At 37.4% G+C, this 13,243-nt stretch overlaps 1 protein-coding gene across 3 annotated transcripts in view; it reads right to left on the bottom strand.

Annotated features, from left to right (window-relative positions):
- Window positions 1–3,031: 3,031 nt before the first annotated feature.
- Window positions 3,032–13,243, bottom strand: part of DDX6 (DEAD-box helicase 6) — a 43,000-nt gene continuing 32,788 nt past the window's right edge. For all 3 annotated transcript variants that reach the window (XM_027835499.1, XM_027835498.1, XM_027835500.1), the window contains exons 12-14: window positions 9,154–9,255; window positions 8,411–8,593; window positions 3,032–7,368 (exon numbers count right to left, since the gene is read on the bottom strand). In XM_027835499.1, coding sequence (XP_027691300.1) covers window positions 8,418–8,593; window positions 9,154–9,255 — 278 coding nt within the window. In that variant the 3' untranslated portion in view covers window positions 3,032–7,368; window positions 8,411–8,417. The remainder of the gene's footprint in view (window positions 7,369–8,410; window positions 8,594–9,153; window positions 9,256–13,243) is intronic.

The raw sequence follows: 13,243 nt of genomic DNA, 5'->3' as shown, positions 1-13,243 counted from the left end.
GCTTAGGTATATAAATTGGTAGCAGAACTGAGACAGAGCTAATGACACAAAATCAGGTTCAGAGATTAGTTTTGGCCCAAGGAATTCGGGTCAGACCTAAAAGAACTTCAGAAAACAACTGAAAATTGTACTGGCTGTAATTCAATTAAATACATGTTTCTAAGTACCTATTATTTGGAAAACTAATGATATTTCCATAGGCTAATAAGGTTGTAGTCTGCGTGGTGCATTGCTGGAGAGAGTACACACATGGATGAGACCCTCTTAAGTGGCAAAGTAATGAGAATTTTAGTGGGCTGAGTATCAGGCTCTGTGGAATAAAGTATGAATCTTTGTCCAAGGAAAATGTCAGGGTACAAGCTTATGTAAGGTTGGGGGTTACCCTCCTCCAGATATAATGAATCAAAGGTGAAAACTAGGGACTGAGCCAGTCATTTGATAAATGTACTAGGTGCTAGGCACTGTGCTAAGTGCCAGGGAAAGAAAGGAAGAAAGAAAAGAAAGAGAAAGAAAAGAGACAGATAGTCCCTGGCCTCAAGAAGCTTACAATCTAAGGTGGGGGTGGGTGAGAGAAGACAAAACTCAAAACGAAGCTGAAAAAAGGGGAAGGGGGGAAGGGAGAGGTGCAAACAAGTCCTTGATATATTTGGTGTAAAGAGACAGCAAATATCTTGTGATAGACTGAATTAACCCACACTTTGGGGCCTATAAGTGACAGAGCAAACCAGTTGTAAATAGAGCGTTCCAGCAATCGGACTGTCCTATGGCCGTAGATCTGGAAAGTCCATCAGAGACAACAGCTGTGTCTGCAGAGAGCTGACAAAGAATAAGGTAGACAAGGAAAGGCAGCTACCTCAGAGACAGCAGAGAGCTATAGTTAAGGGGAACTTCACTAAGGTTCCACAAGGGAGAAAAGGACTCCCAGTAATCAACAACTGTTTACCCTTTGGCCACAAAGTACGAAGTTTGACCCCATTCTTCTCTGGAGTCTTTAGTAAGGGCAAGGGAAGTATGCCTCCAGTTGTTGTTTGGTGGGGTGGGGAGGGCGTGCGTGGGGGCTGAGGGGTGTTTCTGCAATAACTGTTTTTGCTATGCTTTATTTCTTAAAGCTAATTAATTGATTCACAATCAATGGTAGTACACCAGTTGGGGGCTCATGAGCAAGAGTAGTAGAAATCCCTCCTTCTGAGATTACAGTTAGAACTCAGAGGAGTAGTCAGTTGTCCTTTCTGGAGGACCTGGCCTGCCAATGATAGTGGGAGCTGAAAACTTAAAAAGAATCATGATATTTTATGAATTTAAAGGGACCTTGATATCAGTTAGTCTAGGGGTTATCAACCTGGGGGTCACAGACAGAATTCAGGGGGGTGGATGTGAAAAAAAGTTAACACCTTTATTTTTACTAACTTCTAATAGAAATTTAGCATTTGCTTCAATTATGAATTTTTTAAAAATGGAGGGGTCCATAACCTTCAACAGATTGCCAAAGGAGTCCATGACATAAAAAAGTTAAAGATCTCTATCTATTCTAACCTCATCACTATATAGATTAAGAAACTGAGATACAGAGAAGTGAGAACAATAATTGAATCTAATCCAGGAAGTTTCTTGTCCTTCACAGCTTTCACATAAATCTTGCCTCCTAAATTGCCTATGTTGGGGTTTGCAAAGCCTATCACCACTAAGTATGTTAGCATAAGTAACTGTGGCACAAAATTTCCCACACCTGAATTTAATTAGGAATAAAAAATGAAAGGTAATTGAGCAAAAAGGACAGTTTCTTCAAAGTGCAGAAAAACAAATGCATTCACCAGAATAAAGACATGTATTTGCCTACGTTGCTTTCTGCTTCTAAGTTATGTCCTTATCTCTTCCATTATGAAAACTTTGCAGTATGGTTTAATGAAGAGCACTGAATCAAAAAAGCAAGAGACACAAGGGTAGGATTTGATATCCATCCTTCTTAAATTCATTTTGTTAATTTCAACCCCATCTGAGATCTTTTTCGAACCATCATCCACATGAGCTTTCAATTTGACATTGTTTTTTTAGGCCGAGATAAATCCTAAAGCAATAAAAGAACAGGTATTGGTGGTGATATGAGGAATCACGAAGGACAAGAGATGCTCAAAGATTGACTACAAATGTCCCTATTAAAAAAAAAGTAGGGGAATAGAGTCTATAATCTCAGGACTGATGAGCTTGATTACCAACTCTTAGGCAAAATTCTGGAAGGCTGCTAAAATTTGCATATGTACTCATACAAGTATGTACCTTGAGGAGTTTTCTGAAAGGCCAGCATGGATTCACCAAGAACAAACCAGGCAGAATTTTATTTGGATGGGGTTACTAGACTGGTACATCAGGGAAATGCTACAGACTTGGTGGAACTTAGCTAGACTGGATCAACTCTAAACTACCTTTCAGTTCTAAATCTGTGATCTACAACTTCTAAGGCTCTGTTGCTGATCAGCTATGCAGTACTATGTAATTAATTTCAACTTCTAGGATTCTATTTCTTATAAAATGAGGTCTTTGAGCAAGATGATTATTTCTTTTCTAAAATTCTATTTCTTATATCACTTACAGTATAGGGCCTTTGCATAATAAATATTCAGTAAGTGCTTACTGACAATTTCCTCTGAAAGCTTCTTTTAAAGACCACCTTATTTTATTGGATGGTTTGAGTGTAATCCTTCCTGAAACCTAGCAGATGAAATGGAACACTGATCAAGGTTTCTTCTTATTGGTGATTTGGATATGGGCTCCCTTACGCTAAATCAGTCTGCTCAATGCTTCTTCATTTTGGTTGTAAAGGTTGACTGAGGCAGAACAAAACTGAGTAGGAAAGGAGCCAAAGGGAGAAGCATTTTTTCCTTCAGAGAAATGAAGACATGATGTCCAAGTACTGCATTCATTAGGAAGTTACAAGAATGATTTCTGACTGAGCAGTCATTTCAGTAAAAACAGGGTCTGTCTTGCTAAGTAGAAAAGTTTGACATAGTGCCATGAATGAATAGCACACACAAGATTGGAGTTCCAGTGGGCTTTTATTGAGATAAATGAACAAAATCAAGATTTTTGCCATCTTTTCTGAACTTTATGAACTGAGTGGAGACTTTCAGCTCCACATTCACGTACATACACTAAATCACACATCCCAACAAAAACACAGCCCCACTGGACTATTAGCCAATTAACAGAAAGCCAATTCTCCCCTCGCCCAAATGTTTTCAAATTTGAGTCCCCACTGTTTGCTTCACAGTGGAACTGGTCCCTTGTGGCTAGGGACACCGGATTTAAGTCTCCCATTTGAATTGAACAAAAAATAGCTTATTTTTTAGAAAAAAATTATGTTCCAGTTTTGTTTTAATAAAGGGAATAGTGACTTTGTTTTCTCCAGATACCCCTCCCCCACAATCATTGGTTAAAATACAGCAGCCTGTATCTTAATAACCCTATCCCTCCCCCCACCCTTTCCCCACCCCATATTGTCCACAGATGAATTTAGATACACTTCTAGAATCTGCAAGCTACAGATGAAAACACACTTGTTCTTTCTAGCCTCACGAATCATTCTTTCTTCATACACACACTCAATCTAACAGATGAGTCTTCAGTTCTAGTTTACTCAAGAAAGATGCTTTAGCTCCCATGAACCAATACTGTTCTGTGGAGCTGGTGGTTTGGTTGCTGGTTGAATTCACTGCTGGCCAGAGAGTGCCAGAAAGTTGATATACAGCAGTAAAGAGGCGAAGAAACATTTAGGATGACGACGAATGGCAAATTAAACTAACAAGGCTCAAATCACAAGGAAAATTTAATCATGTCACCTTTGTACTGCTACTCATCTGTGAGGTCAACAGTGTGGTTGAGAAAAGTTGACGAGGCTACAAGCTTCTGAAGTGTTTCTAAATCCTTAGTGTAGACACCCTCCCTCCCACCCCTATTAAAACAAAAACAAAAGAACAAAAATAGTGACCAGAATGAGATGTTTTGATACCAACAGTTATACCAAGAGCTTTGTGCTGAGCAGTCTGGTTCTTACCCAAGCTTGATGGTAACATGCACAAAGCACACAGCAAAGGAAAGATGCTCCCATCTCATTCTGAACACAAGTATTGATGACCAACCCACCCACTAACCCATTGGGGCCAACCCATATTGAACTCAGGACCAAATTGGAGGTAATTGAGAAACAAGCGGAGGTTTCTCTGTCCCTTTCTTCTCCCTCCCCAGGAAGATCAATTTAGACAAAATTTATTCTATTTCGAAAGGGAAGAAGGAGATTGCTTTTTTTCAATGGGGGTTCGGGAGGGAGTGAGGGGAAAATATGGGCTGAGAGGCAGCATCGTGTTTGTTATATTTTCTATTACACCAACTGCACCACAACAGACCAAACTACCTTCTGGATCTGTGGTTTGGCTATTAAAAATAAGGATTTCTTCTAACCCAAATGAACCAATGGAAAATGCTGACATTAAAACCCCAAAACAAAACACCCCAAAATTGGAATCTGAGAACATCCCCCAAAAGTTACAATGGTCCTTATTGCAAGGGGATTAAAATAAAAATAAAAACAAAAGACCAGGTTTTTACCTAGCTCTTTAGAGCATCTTTCCATTTGCAATTCCTATTCAAAAGTCAAGAACCAGAATTGGACAACAGCCTTAACAGAAAGCTATCCAATAATGGCACTCCAGACATTTTAAGTGCCACTCCTCATCAGAGGCTGAGCTTTAGTAATACTTTCAATTTTAAGTCTGTGCTTCAAGAGGGATCCAATGGAGCATGGCATCAGGTCTACCTATCCTGGACCAGGCACAGCAGTCCATGGCTGGCAGAGTGGGACTGTCCTGCTTGTTCACTCACACACAAACTGTTGCGAGATAAAAAATTATATTTACATTTGCTTCTCCATCTTTGTTGTATTAAATGATCCCTCTTGTCTCGCCAGAAGAAAAAAAAAAATGAGCTGCTTCAGTACAAGGGCAAGAATTTCAAATTTGGTCAAAATCTATTACCTATAACCTCCCTCCCCCCCAAAAAAGAGTTATTTCCTAAATTATCTTTTACATTTAGTACCTAACATTGGTTGGATAGACAGTATGTGGCTCATACAGCTCTAATTATTGTCTGAGTTTGTACTGTGCAATGCAGCTCTTGCTACAGTTGGAAAAGAATCATTGTTAAGTCTGATCAGGAGGCACGGGTCAGGTTTTTGATCGGTTTAGAATAAAGTAAATAAGGGCAGAGCAAATAAAAAAAAAAAACCATAACCCATAAGATCAATTCTTTTGTCCAGGTGACAAACGTGGAAAAAAGTACATAGGATCTGATTGTAATATATTAAGGTTTTGGAAAAACAATGGGACCAGAAAAACTGCCTTAGGTGTGGGGGAGGTGTAAAATGGTGGTTTGAAGATGCCTCCTGACCAACTACAATACACTGGGCTAAAAAGGGAATTAAAAAAAAAAAAGAAAAAAAAACCCCAACAACAACAACAACAAAAAAAAAACAACAAAAAAGTTTACTGGTTTTGATTCATCTCACTCCTTTTGCCTGGAGATCAGGCCAAACATCAAGCATGTTGGGAGGGGCACAATTTAAAGCAACACTATTGACCATAAAGCATTTGCCAGCAATATACAATGCAGAATGACAGACAGCAACTCATGCCAAAACATAGAGGATGGCAAGCAGCTTTCTGTAGCTTTGAAGTTAACAGGTCTCAGGGTTTGCCCATCCCTGTGAAAAATCCATGTTATCAAGGTGTTTGGGGGCAACAAATGCATACAAGAATTGACCCACAGAAAAAAAGCTCCAGAACTGCCAGTTTATATAAACTGGTATCTTCTAATATTCTGAAACTCAAATCTGTGCTTTATATATACTGTTCAACAATACTACCACCTGCTAGAATGGTTACACTGCAAGGTAGATTTGTCTTTACCCCCTTTTTCAGAGCATGTAGTTTATGGAATTTTTGTTTTTGTTTTTTGTCTTTTTGTATTTTTTTTTTAAGAGGGGGAGGGAGGAATGTCAGAAAGCATCTCAAAAACATCTTGAGCTATACATTTTTGAAGCTTCCTTGTTCTCTCTGTAGGACTCCTCCACAGTACTGGGTAGAACAGTGTGGCAGCAAGTATCAGTGAATACCCCTCATCACCCACCCTAGGGTCCCTTTCTCAACTCTGGGATTCCCCATAGAGGCCTGCTTTCTACAGTAAGAGGCTGGAGCACTTTTTAGAGTTTAGTGTTGCGAAAAACTGAGCCCCTCTCATCTTTAGCTGCTCCCATAATCAGTCTAATCCCCTTAATCCCAGCAACCTTCATAAAAAAAAAGTTATATATGAACCCAGAAAAAAACATATTTACAAAGTTTATACAAGTATACACATCCAATTTTCTATGGGACACGCTTTGCCACAGAGGAAAGAGGGTCAAGGCTCTGACATGTCTACACATCAAGTGCCATAACTACTAATGGAGGCTTATGTAAATCAGTCTTTAGTGTTCTGCTAAAGAGCACAAAGGCTTGTCATATGGCTCCTGCAATGATAGACTGCTCTTTCCTTCGGGAGCGATGATGTTGCACCTACTCAGCCCAGAATTTTTAACTTGGGTTTTTTTTTAAATACATGTATTTACAGTGCCGGTGAACTGCTGTTGCATATCAACTCCTCCGATGAAAAACCAAACAAAAAACAAGTGTTTAACATTACCAATGTTTCATTTCCCAGCCCTGGGCTTGAGTATTTGAGTGAATGAGGAGGGGAAGGGAAGGAGATTGACCTGAAACCAAAAAGGGACAGGGAGAGGAAAAAAAAAGAAAGAAAGAACTGCCATTGTTGATTCCTTGGGCTGTATCTGAAAGATGATATTCTGAATGGTCTCATAGCATAAGGCACTTCGCACAAATAAGTAACAAGCTCTTTAGGCTTAAAAACGGATGAGAACCAGGGAGAAGTTGAAATGCACTCCTAGTCAACTGTTGGAGAATTTTGAAATAGTAGACAAGCTTGTGTTTATCAAGATTCTTCTCTTTTCAGGGTTTCTCCCCTCCTCTTCCTTTTTTTTCCCCTCCTTCCCCTGCCTCCCAGAAGAAATTTTTTAAAACCAGCAGTTAGTGCAACTAATGTTCAGTCAGCACACAGTGCAAACAAGTGGAACAAAAAAAGGTATATTCCTTCTTTTCAGCTTTTTCTCCTCTCAGCCAGATTAAAAAGAAAAAAAAAAAGTCTGAGCTCTTTTTAAGTCTTCATAGTTCCAAAACGAAAAGAAGACGAAAAACCCACAAAGAGAAGAGCATTCCCAAAGAAACGACGTGTCACAGATCCAGATGGGCTTCTGTAGTTTGTCAAAGCCTAAGGAAATGGGAGAAATAGGAAATTAATGCCCCCAAAAGAAGTGTAAAACAGGACCATAAAAATCTATCCTTTTAAATGTAATAGTCTAAATTCTTTCTAGCTATTTATGATCTAGGCAATGTGTTGTCTCTAGCAGCTCCCAATGAATTTTTATCGCCTCAGAGTAATCTCCTTTTTTAGGATAATGAGAAGTTTTTGCTAGGCACCCCAAACAGAAACTAGAATGAGATTTTGGGCAACATTTTCCAAAGGACCTTTCTCAATATTGAGGTGAATCTATAGTAATTAAACCAAAAGAAGGATATCTTAGAAATCTTGACAGCTAATTTAGGTGAAAATTTTTTTTTTAAACAGTTAACTTTAAAATCAGTCACACCAATAAAACTCAATCCCTCTAAGTAAAAATGAAAGAACATGAAAGATGCAGCAGGTAGTCACAGTAAGCTCCTAATTACTCATTTAATTTTCTTTGTGATACAATAACAACTGAACTTATCTGATTTGTTAATGCAAACACCAGCACCAGCGAGTAAATGCTAGCAGCAGTGATGAAGAAAAAGCTGGCAGAATATATGCCTTTCACATAGAAATATCAAATAGCATCATGTTTTTCCTTTGTTATTAGGGAATACATACTCGCATAATATGTATCTTCTCACAAATGTATATTTAAAAAAAAAAAATTTAGTTCTGTCATGACAAACTCCAAAGATATTTCATATGATTACATTTGTTGGGTATTATTTTAAAATACTGGTGTTGCCCAATGAACAGCTTCATTTTGATACAAACTGTTACTGCACTGAGCAGGTTGCATGCAAGACCTGAGTTCACTGATCCCTAAAGAGATCAGAGTCTCACTAGAGACACATGTGTCTGCTTGCTGAAACATCAACCATGTGGGAAGTTTACTACTGGAGTTTCATCTCTTTGTTTTGTTACGTATCATCAATGGGACAGAAGATTTTTCCTGGGGAAAACATGAAAGGATAATGTCTATTTCTAGTCTTCTGATTCAGAAATAAAGTCAAGTACGCACATGCTTGTTAAGGTTTCTCATCTTCTACAGGCTCACTGTGGTATTCTGCCACATACAGGCTCTTGTCAATGTTGCTTGGGATGGGTTTAATTTCAGTTCCCAGTTGCTCCTCAATACTTTTTAGATTGAATCGATCATCATATGTGATCAAATTGATGGCCAAACCAAGGTGACCAAAGCGACCTATCAAGAGAAAAAAGAAGAAAAATTTAAAACTAGTATAAAGGGATGAGATTACAACTTCAAGTCTCTAAGTGCCAAGATCATGAACAAATATCTGAATCTGACACCATTTTGAGTTTATGAAACTACTTGCTGGCTCTCCTCAAGCACATCAACATCACCCTAAAATTTCAGGTTTCATATCTCAAAGTAAATTCTATTTTAAGTATTCCACTTAAGATGGCTGTTCAATTGAAAATGGCCCAAACACACAGTTTTAAACAGTACCATATTTTCTCATGGTTAAATTTTTATCTCAAGTAAGCATACAGCTAAGTAATTATAAGACAGTAGGAAACTTGATTAAGATCCAGAAAAATAAGTTACTGATTCAATTCCTGGTATTTTATACCAAATAGGATTAAGTTATATCCAATCAATTACTTTTCAAAGTTAGGAACTTTAACACTTTTTCCTCCCACTCTTTGGGTCACCTTTAAATGTTCAGAAGAACCAGAAATTCATAACATATGTAGGCAAACCCAACTTCAATGAAGAACATCCTTTTTCCATTTCTTTACCTGATCTGCCAATACGATGGAGATAGGTCTCTGCCAGCTTTGGAAAGTCGAAATTTATCACCACATTCACAGCTTGGATATCAATACCTCGGGTAAACAGATCTGAAAAGGCAGATAATTTCCTTAAGCTATCTAATTCAAGTATTACTCTTTGCACCACCACTTCAACAATCTTGTATGTGACCTCATTCCATTTAAATTTATTCAAATACATCTGAACCAAAATAACATTACTCAAGGCTAGCACGCACCTAATAGGAATAACCTACGGTTTATGCAGGTTCACTTCCCAGGCCTTTGAAAACAGGCAGAAAAATAATGGTTTAAGATAATGGTAAAAATATGAGCAATACTGATGAACTGTGAGCTCAGAAATGAAACTTATTTAAGTTTATAACTGTGAGGACATACTCCAAGGCTACTATTAATGATGCCTGATTACATTTACTTTTTCCCCCTCAATCATTCTTATACTTGTATTCTGGGGCAGCAGATGCTGGTGACTACCTCCACCTTCTTAAAATCCCCTCCTACCTTACTTCCCAGATACTATACTATTCTTGTTTTCCCGCTTCCTCATAGCTTCTCCTCTTTCTCTTTTGCTGGCTTTTTCTTGATCTCTAAATCTGAGTGCTCCTAGGGTTCAATTTTTGGTCCACTGCTCTTTTCTCAAAAGCTCCCTCAAAGCTCCCACTGAAGTCTATGGTTTCATTTGTCATCACGATAAGGATGACTTCAAAATCTGGATCCCGAGCCCTCAACTCTCTCCAAAGTTCCAGGCCTACACTTGCAAGGTCTACTGGCCATTTCCAATTGAATACTCATCCTGTGGTCTTAACACATCTAAAATACATCTTCTTTCCAAAACTTTACCCTGTTCTATTGTCTCATAGGAATGACACCAGCATTCTCCCAGGTACAAAGGCTTTAAAACTTGCATTATCTCTGACTTCTGCCTCTTCCTCCAAAATGTATTAGTCACCAAGTCCTACTAATTTTTCCGCTGCAATGTCACCTGTCCATTTTTCTTTTTCAATACATTTTTATTTCCTTAAATATTTCCCAACTACATGTACTATTTTTAATATTTATTTTTAAAAATTATCTATTTAAAATTTCTTTCCCTCTTGCCTCTCTCACACTCCTTGAGAAGGTAAGCAATATACTGAATATACACTTGAAGTCCCACAAAACATAACTGATATCAGCCATGTTGAAAAAGAAAACACACACAAAAAGAAACAAGAAAAATGAAGTTTAAAAAATATGCTTCAATTTGCACTCATCAGTTCTCTCTCTGGAGGTGGATGGCATTTTTGATCATGGGTCCTTTAGAATTATCTTAGACCACTGTCTTGATCAAAATAGTTAAGTCTTTCACAATTGATCATCTTTTTTTTGTTTTGTTTATTTATTATTTTTTTTAAGGCAGTTGGGGTTAAGTGACTTGCCCAAGGTCACACAGCAAATAAGTGTCAAGTGTTTTGTCTGAGGCTGGATTTGAACTCAGGTCCTCCTGACTTCAGGGCGGTGCTCTATCACCGTACCACCTAGCTGCCTCAACAGTTGATCATCTTTACAATATTGCTGTTACTGTGATTCTCCTTACTTCACTTTGTATTAGTTCATCTATACGTCTTCCCAGGTTTTACTGAAACCATCTGCTTGTTCATCATTTCTTAGATCATAATAGTATTCCATCACAATCATATTCCACAACTTGTTCAGCCATTTCCCAATTAATGAACATCCCCTCAATTTCCAACTCTTTGACACTACAAAAAAGCTACTATATTTTTGTACAAATAGGTCCCTTTCCCTTTTCTTTAATCTCTTTGGGATAAAGATCTAGCAGTGGTATTGCTGGATCAAAGGGTATACACAATTTTGTAGTCCTATGCACATGGTTCCAAATTGTTCTAGAGAATGGTTGTAGACTAGTTCACAACTCGACCAACAGTGCATTAGTGTCTATTTTTCCACATCCCCTCCAATATTTGTCATTTTCCTTTTCTGTCATGTTAAGTCAATCTGATAAGTTAGAGATCGTACCTCAGAATTATTTTAATTGGTATTTCTTTAATCAATAGTGATTTAAAGCATTTTTTTCATATGACATTGATAGCTTTGATTTCTTCTTCTGAAAACCGCCTATTCATATCCTTTTGGCCATTTATCAATTAAGGATTGGCTTGTATTTTTAGAAATTTGGCTTAGTTCCCCATATATTTGAGAAATGAGGGCTTTATCAGAGAAACCTGATGTAAAATTACCCCTCTCTCCCACCCCAGTTTCCTGTTTTCCTTCTCATTTTGGTTGTATTAGTTTTGTTTGTGCAAAGCTTTTTAATTTCATGTAAATTATCCATTTTACTTCCCATGATCCTCTGTATCCTGTTTGGTCATAAACTCTTCCCTTAGCCATATATCCGAGAGGTAAATTTTTCTATGTCCCTCTAATTTACTTACATTGTCAATCTTTACATTTAAATCATTTATCCATTTGTCCTTATCTTGTTATAGATATGGTGTAAGATGTTGGTCTATGTATTTCCAGTTTTCCCAGCAATTTCTGTCAAATGATGAGTTCTTACCCCAAAAGCTTGAATCTTTGGGTTTATCAAGCACTAAATTACAATAGTTATTTACTACTATGTATTATGTACCTAATCTATTCCACTGATCCACTACTGTATTTCTTAGCCAGTATCAGATTATTTTGATGATTACTACTTTATAATATAGTTTGGCATCTGGTACTACTAGGCTGTCTTCTTTCACATTTTTTTTCCCACTGACTTCATTAATATTTTTGAACTTTCATTCTTCCAGATGAATTTGTTACTATTTTTTCTAGCTGTATAAAATAATTCTTTGGTAGTTTGGTTGGTAAGGTAATGAATAAATAAATTAGGCAGAATTACAATTTTTATTATATTGACTCAGCCTACCCACGAGCAATTAATATTTTTCCAATTGTTTAGATCTATATTTGTGTGAAAAATGTTTTATAGATGTGTTCATTAAGTACTCATTCCTTTTCAATCTTATTGCCACCACCTTAGATCAGGTCCTTATTACCTCATACATGGACCAATGTAGTACTTCCTAAGTGACTGCCACATCACTCTTCTCACACGTTCCTCCAAACACCATGTAGGTCACTATCAGACCAATCTTCCTAAAATTATGTTCCTCTCCTACTAAAAAAAAAAAGTCTTTAATGACTTTTTACTGCCTATTAGATAAAAGGCCCAACTTCAGAGCTAGGCATTTAAGGTCCTCTACAGCTTAGTTCCAAGTTACCTTTCCCTACCTTATAGTTTACAATTCTCCCACACAAACTTTTTGCTCTAGCAAAACCAGACTAATCACCATCCCTTCCAAACACACCTTCCTTTGCTGTACAATCTTTAAATTCTTTGCTTATGCTTTGTTCCCTTTACCTGAAATAGTATTTCTTCTCTATGTATATCCAAATCCTACTCATCTGTCAAGGCCCTAAGTCCTTTTTCTCTGTGAAACCTTTCCAGACCACAATTCACAGATGTCTACTTTACCTATACAATAACAGGAATTCTCTGTACCATTCATTCGACTCTTAACTACTTCCTTATATCGTTAGTCAGCTTTTCACATGTTCATGTTTAGTTTCCTAACTAAACTGTATCAAGTGTCTCTAATAAGGGTCCAATATGTAGACAATTAACAAAAATACATTAGACTAAAAGTCATGGTCCAAAAGATAAGTAGTCAAAGGATATGAAAAAACAGTTCTCATAAGAACTGCAAATTATTAAACATATGAAAGAATGCTTCAAATCATTAAAAAGAGAAATGTAAATCAGAACAACTCAGAGGTTTCACCTAGCATCCAGAATACTGACAACAGATGGGAATGTTGGAGGTCTTCTGGAAAGAAAGGCACACTACTGCACAGCTGGTAGGGCTGTGAAACGGTCCAACTAATTTGGAAATCAATTTAGTAGTGGATGAACAATCAATAAAATGTCTATAACCTTTGACCAAGAGACGCCATTGCAAACCACGGGGGATCAATGCCCAAAAAAAAAAAAAAAAAAAAAAAAAAA

This window comes from Vombatus ursinus, unplaced genomic scaffold (assembly GCF_900497805.2).
Source record: "Vombatus ursinus unplaced genomic scaffold, bare-nosed wombat genome assembly UNPS02014816.1, whole genome shotgun sequence".
Classification (NCBI taxonomy): domain Eukaryota; kingdom Metazoa; phylum Chordata; class Mammalia; order Diprotodontia; family Vombatidae; genus Vombatus; species Vombatus ursinus.
This window is presented reverse-complemented; position numbering and strand designations above follow the sequence as displayed.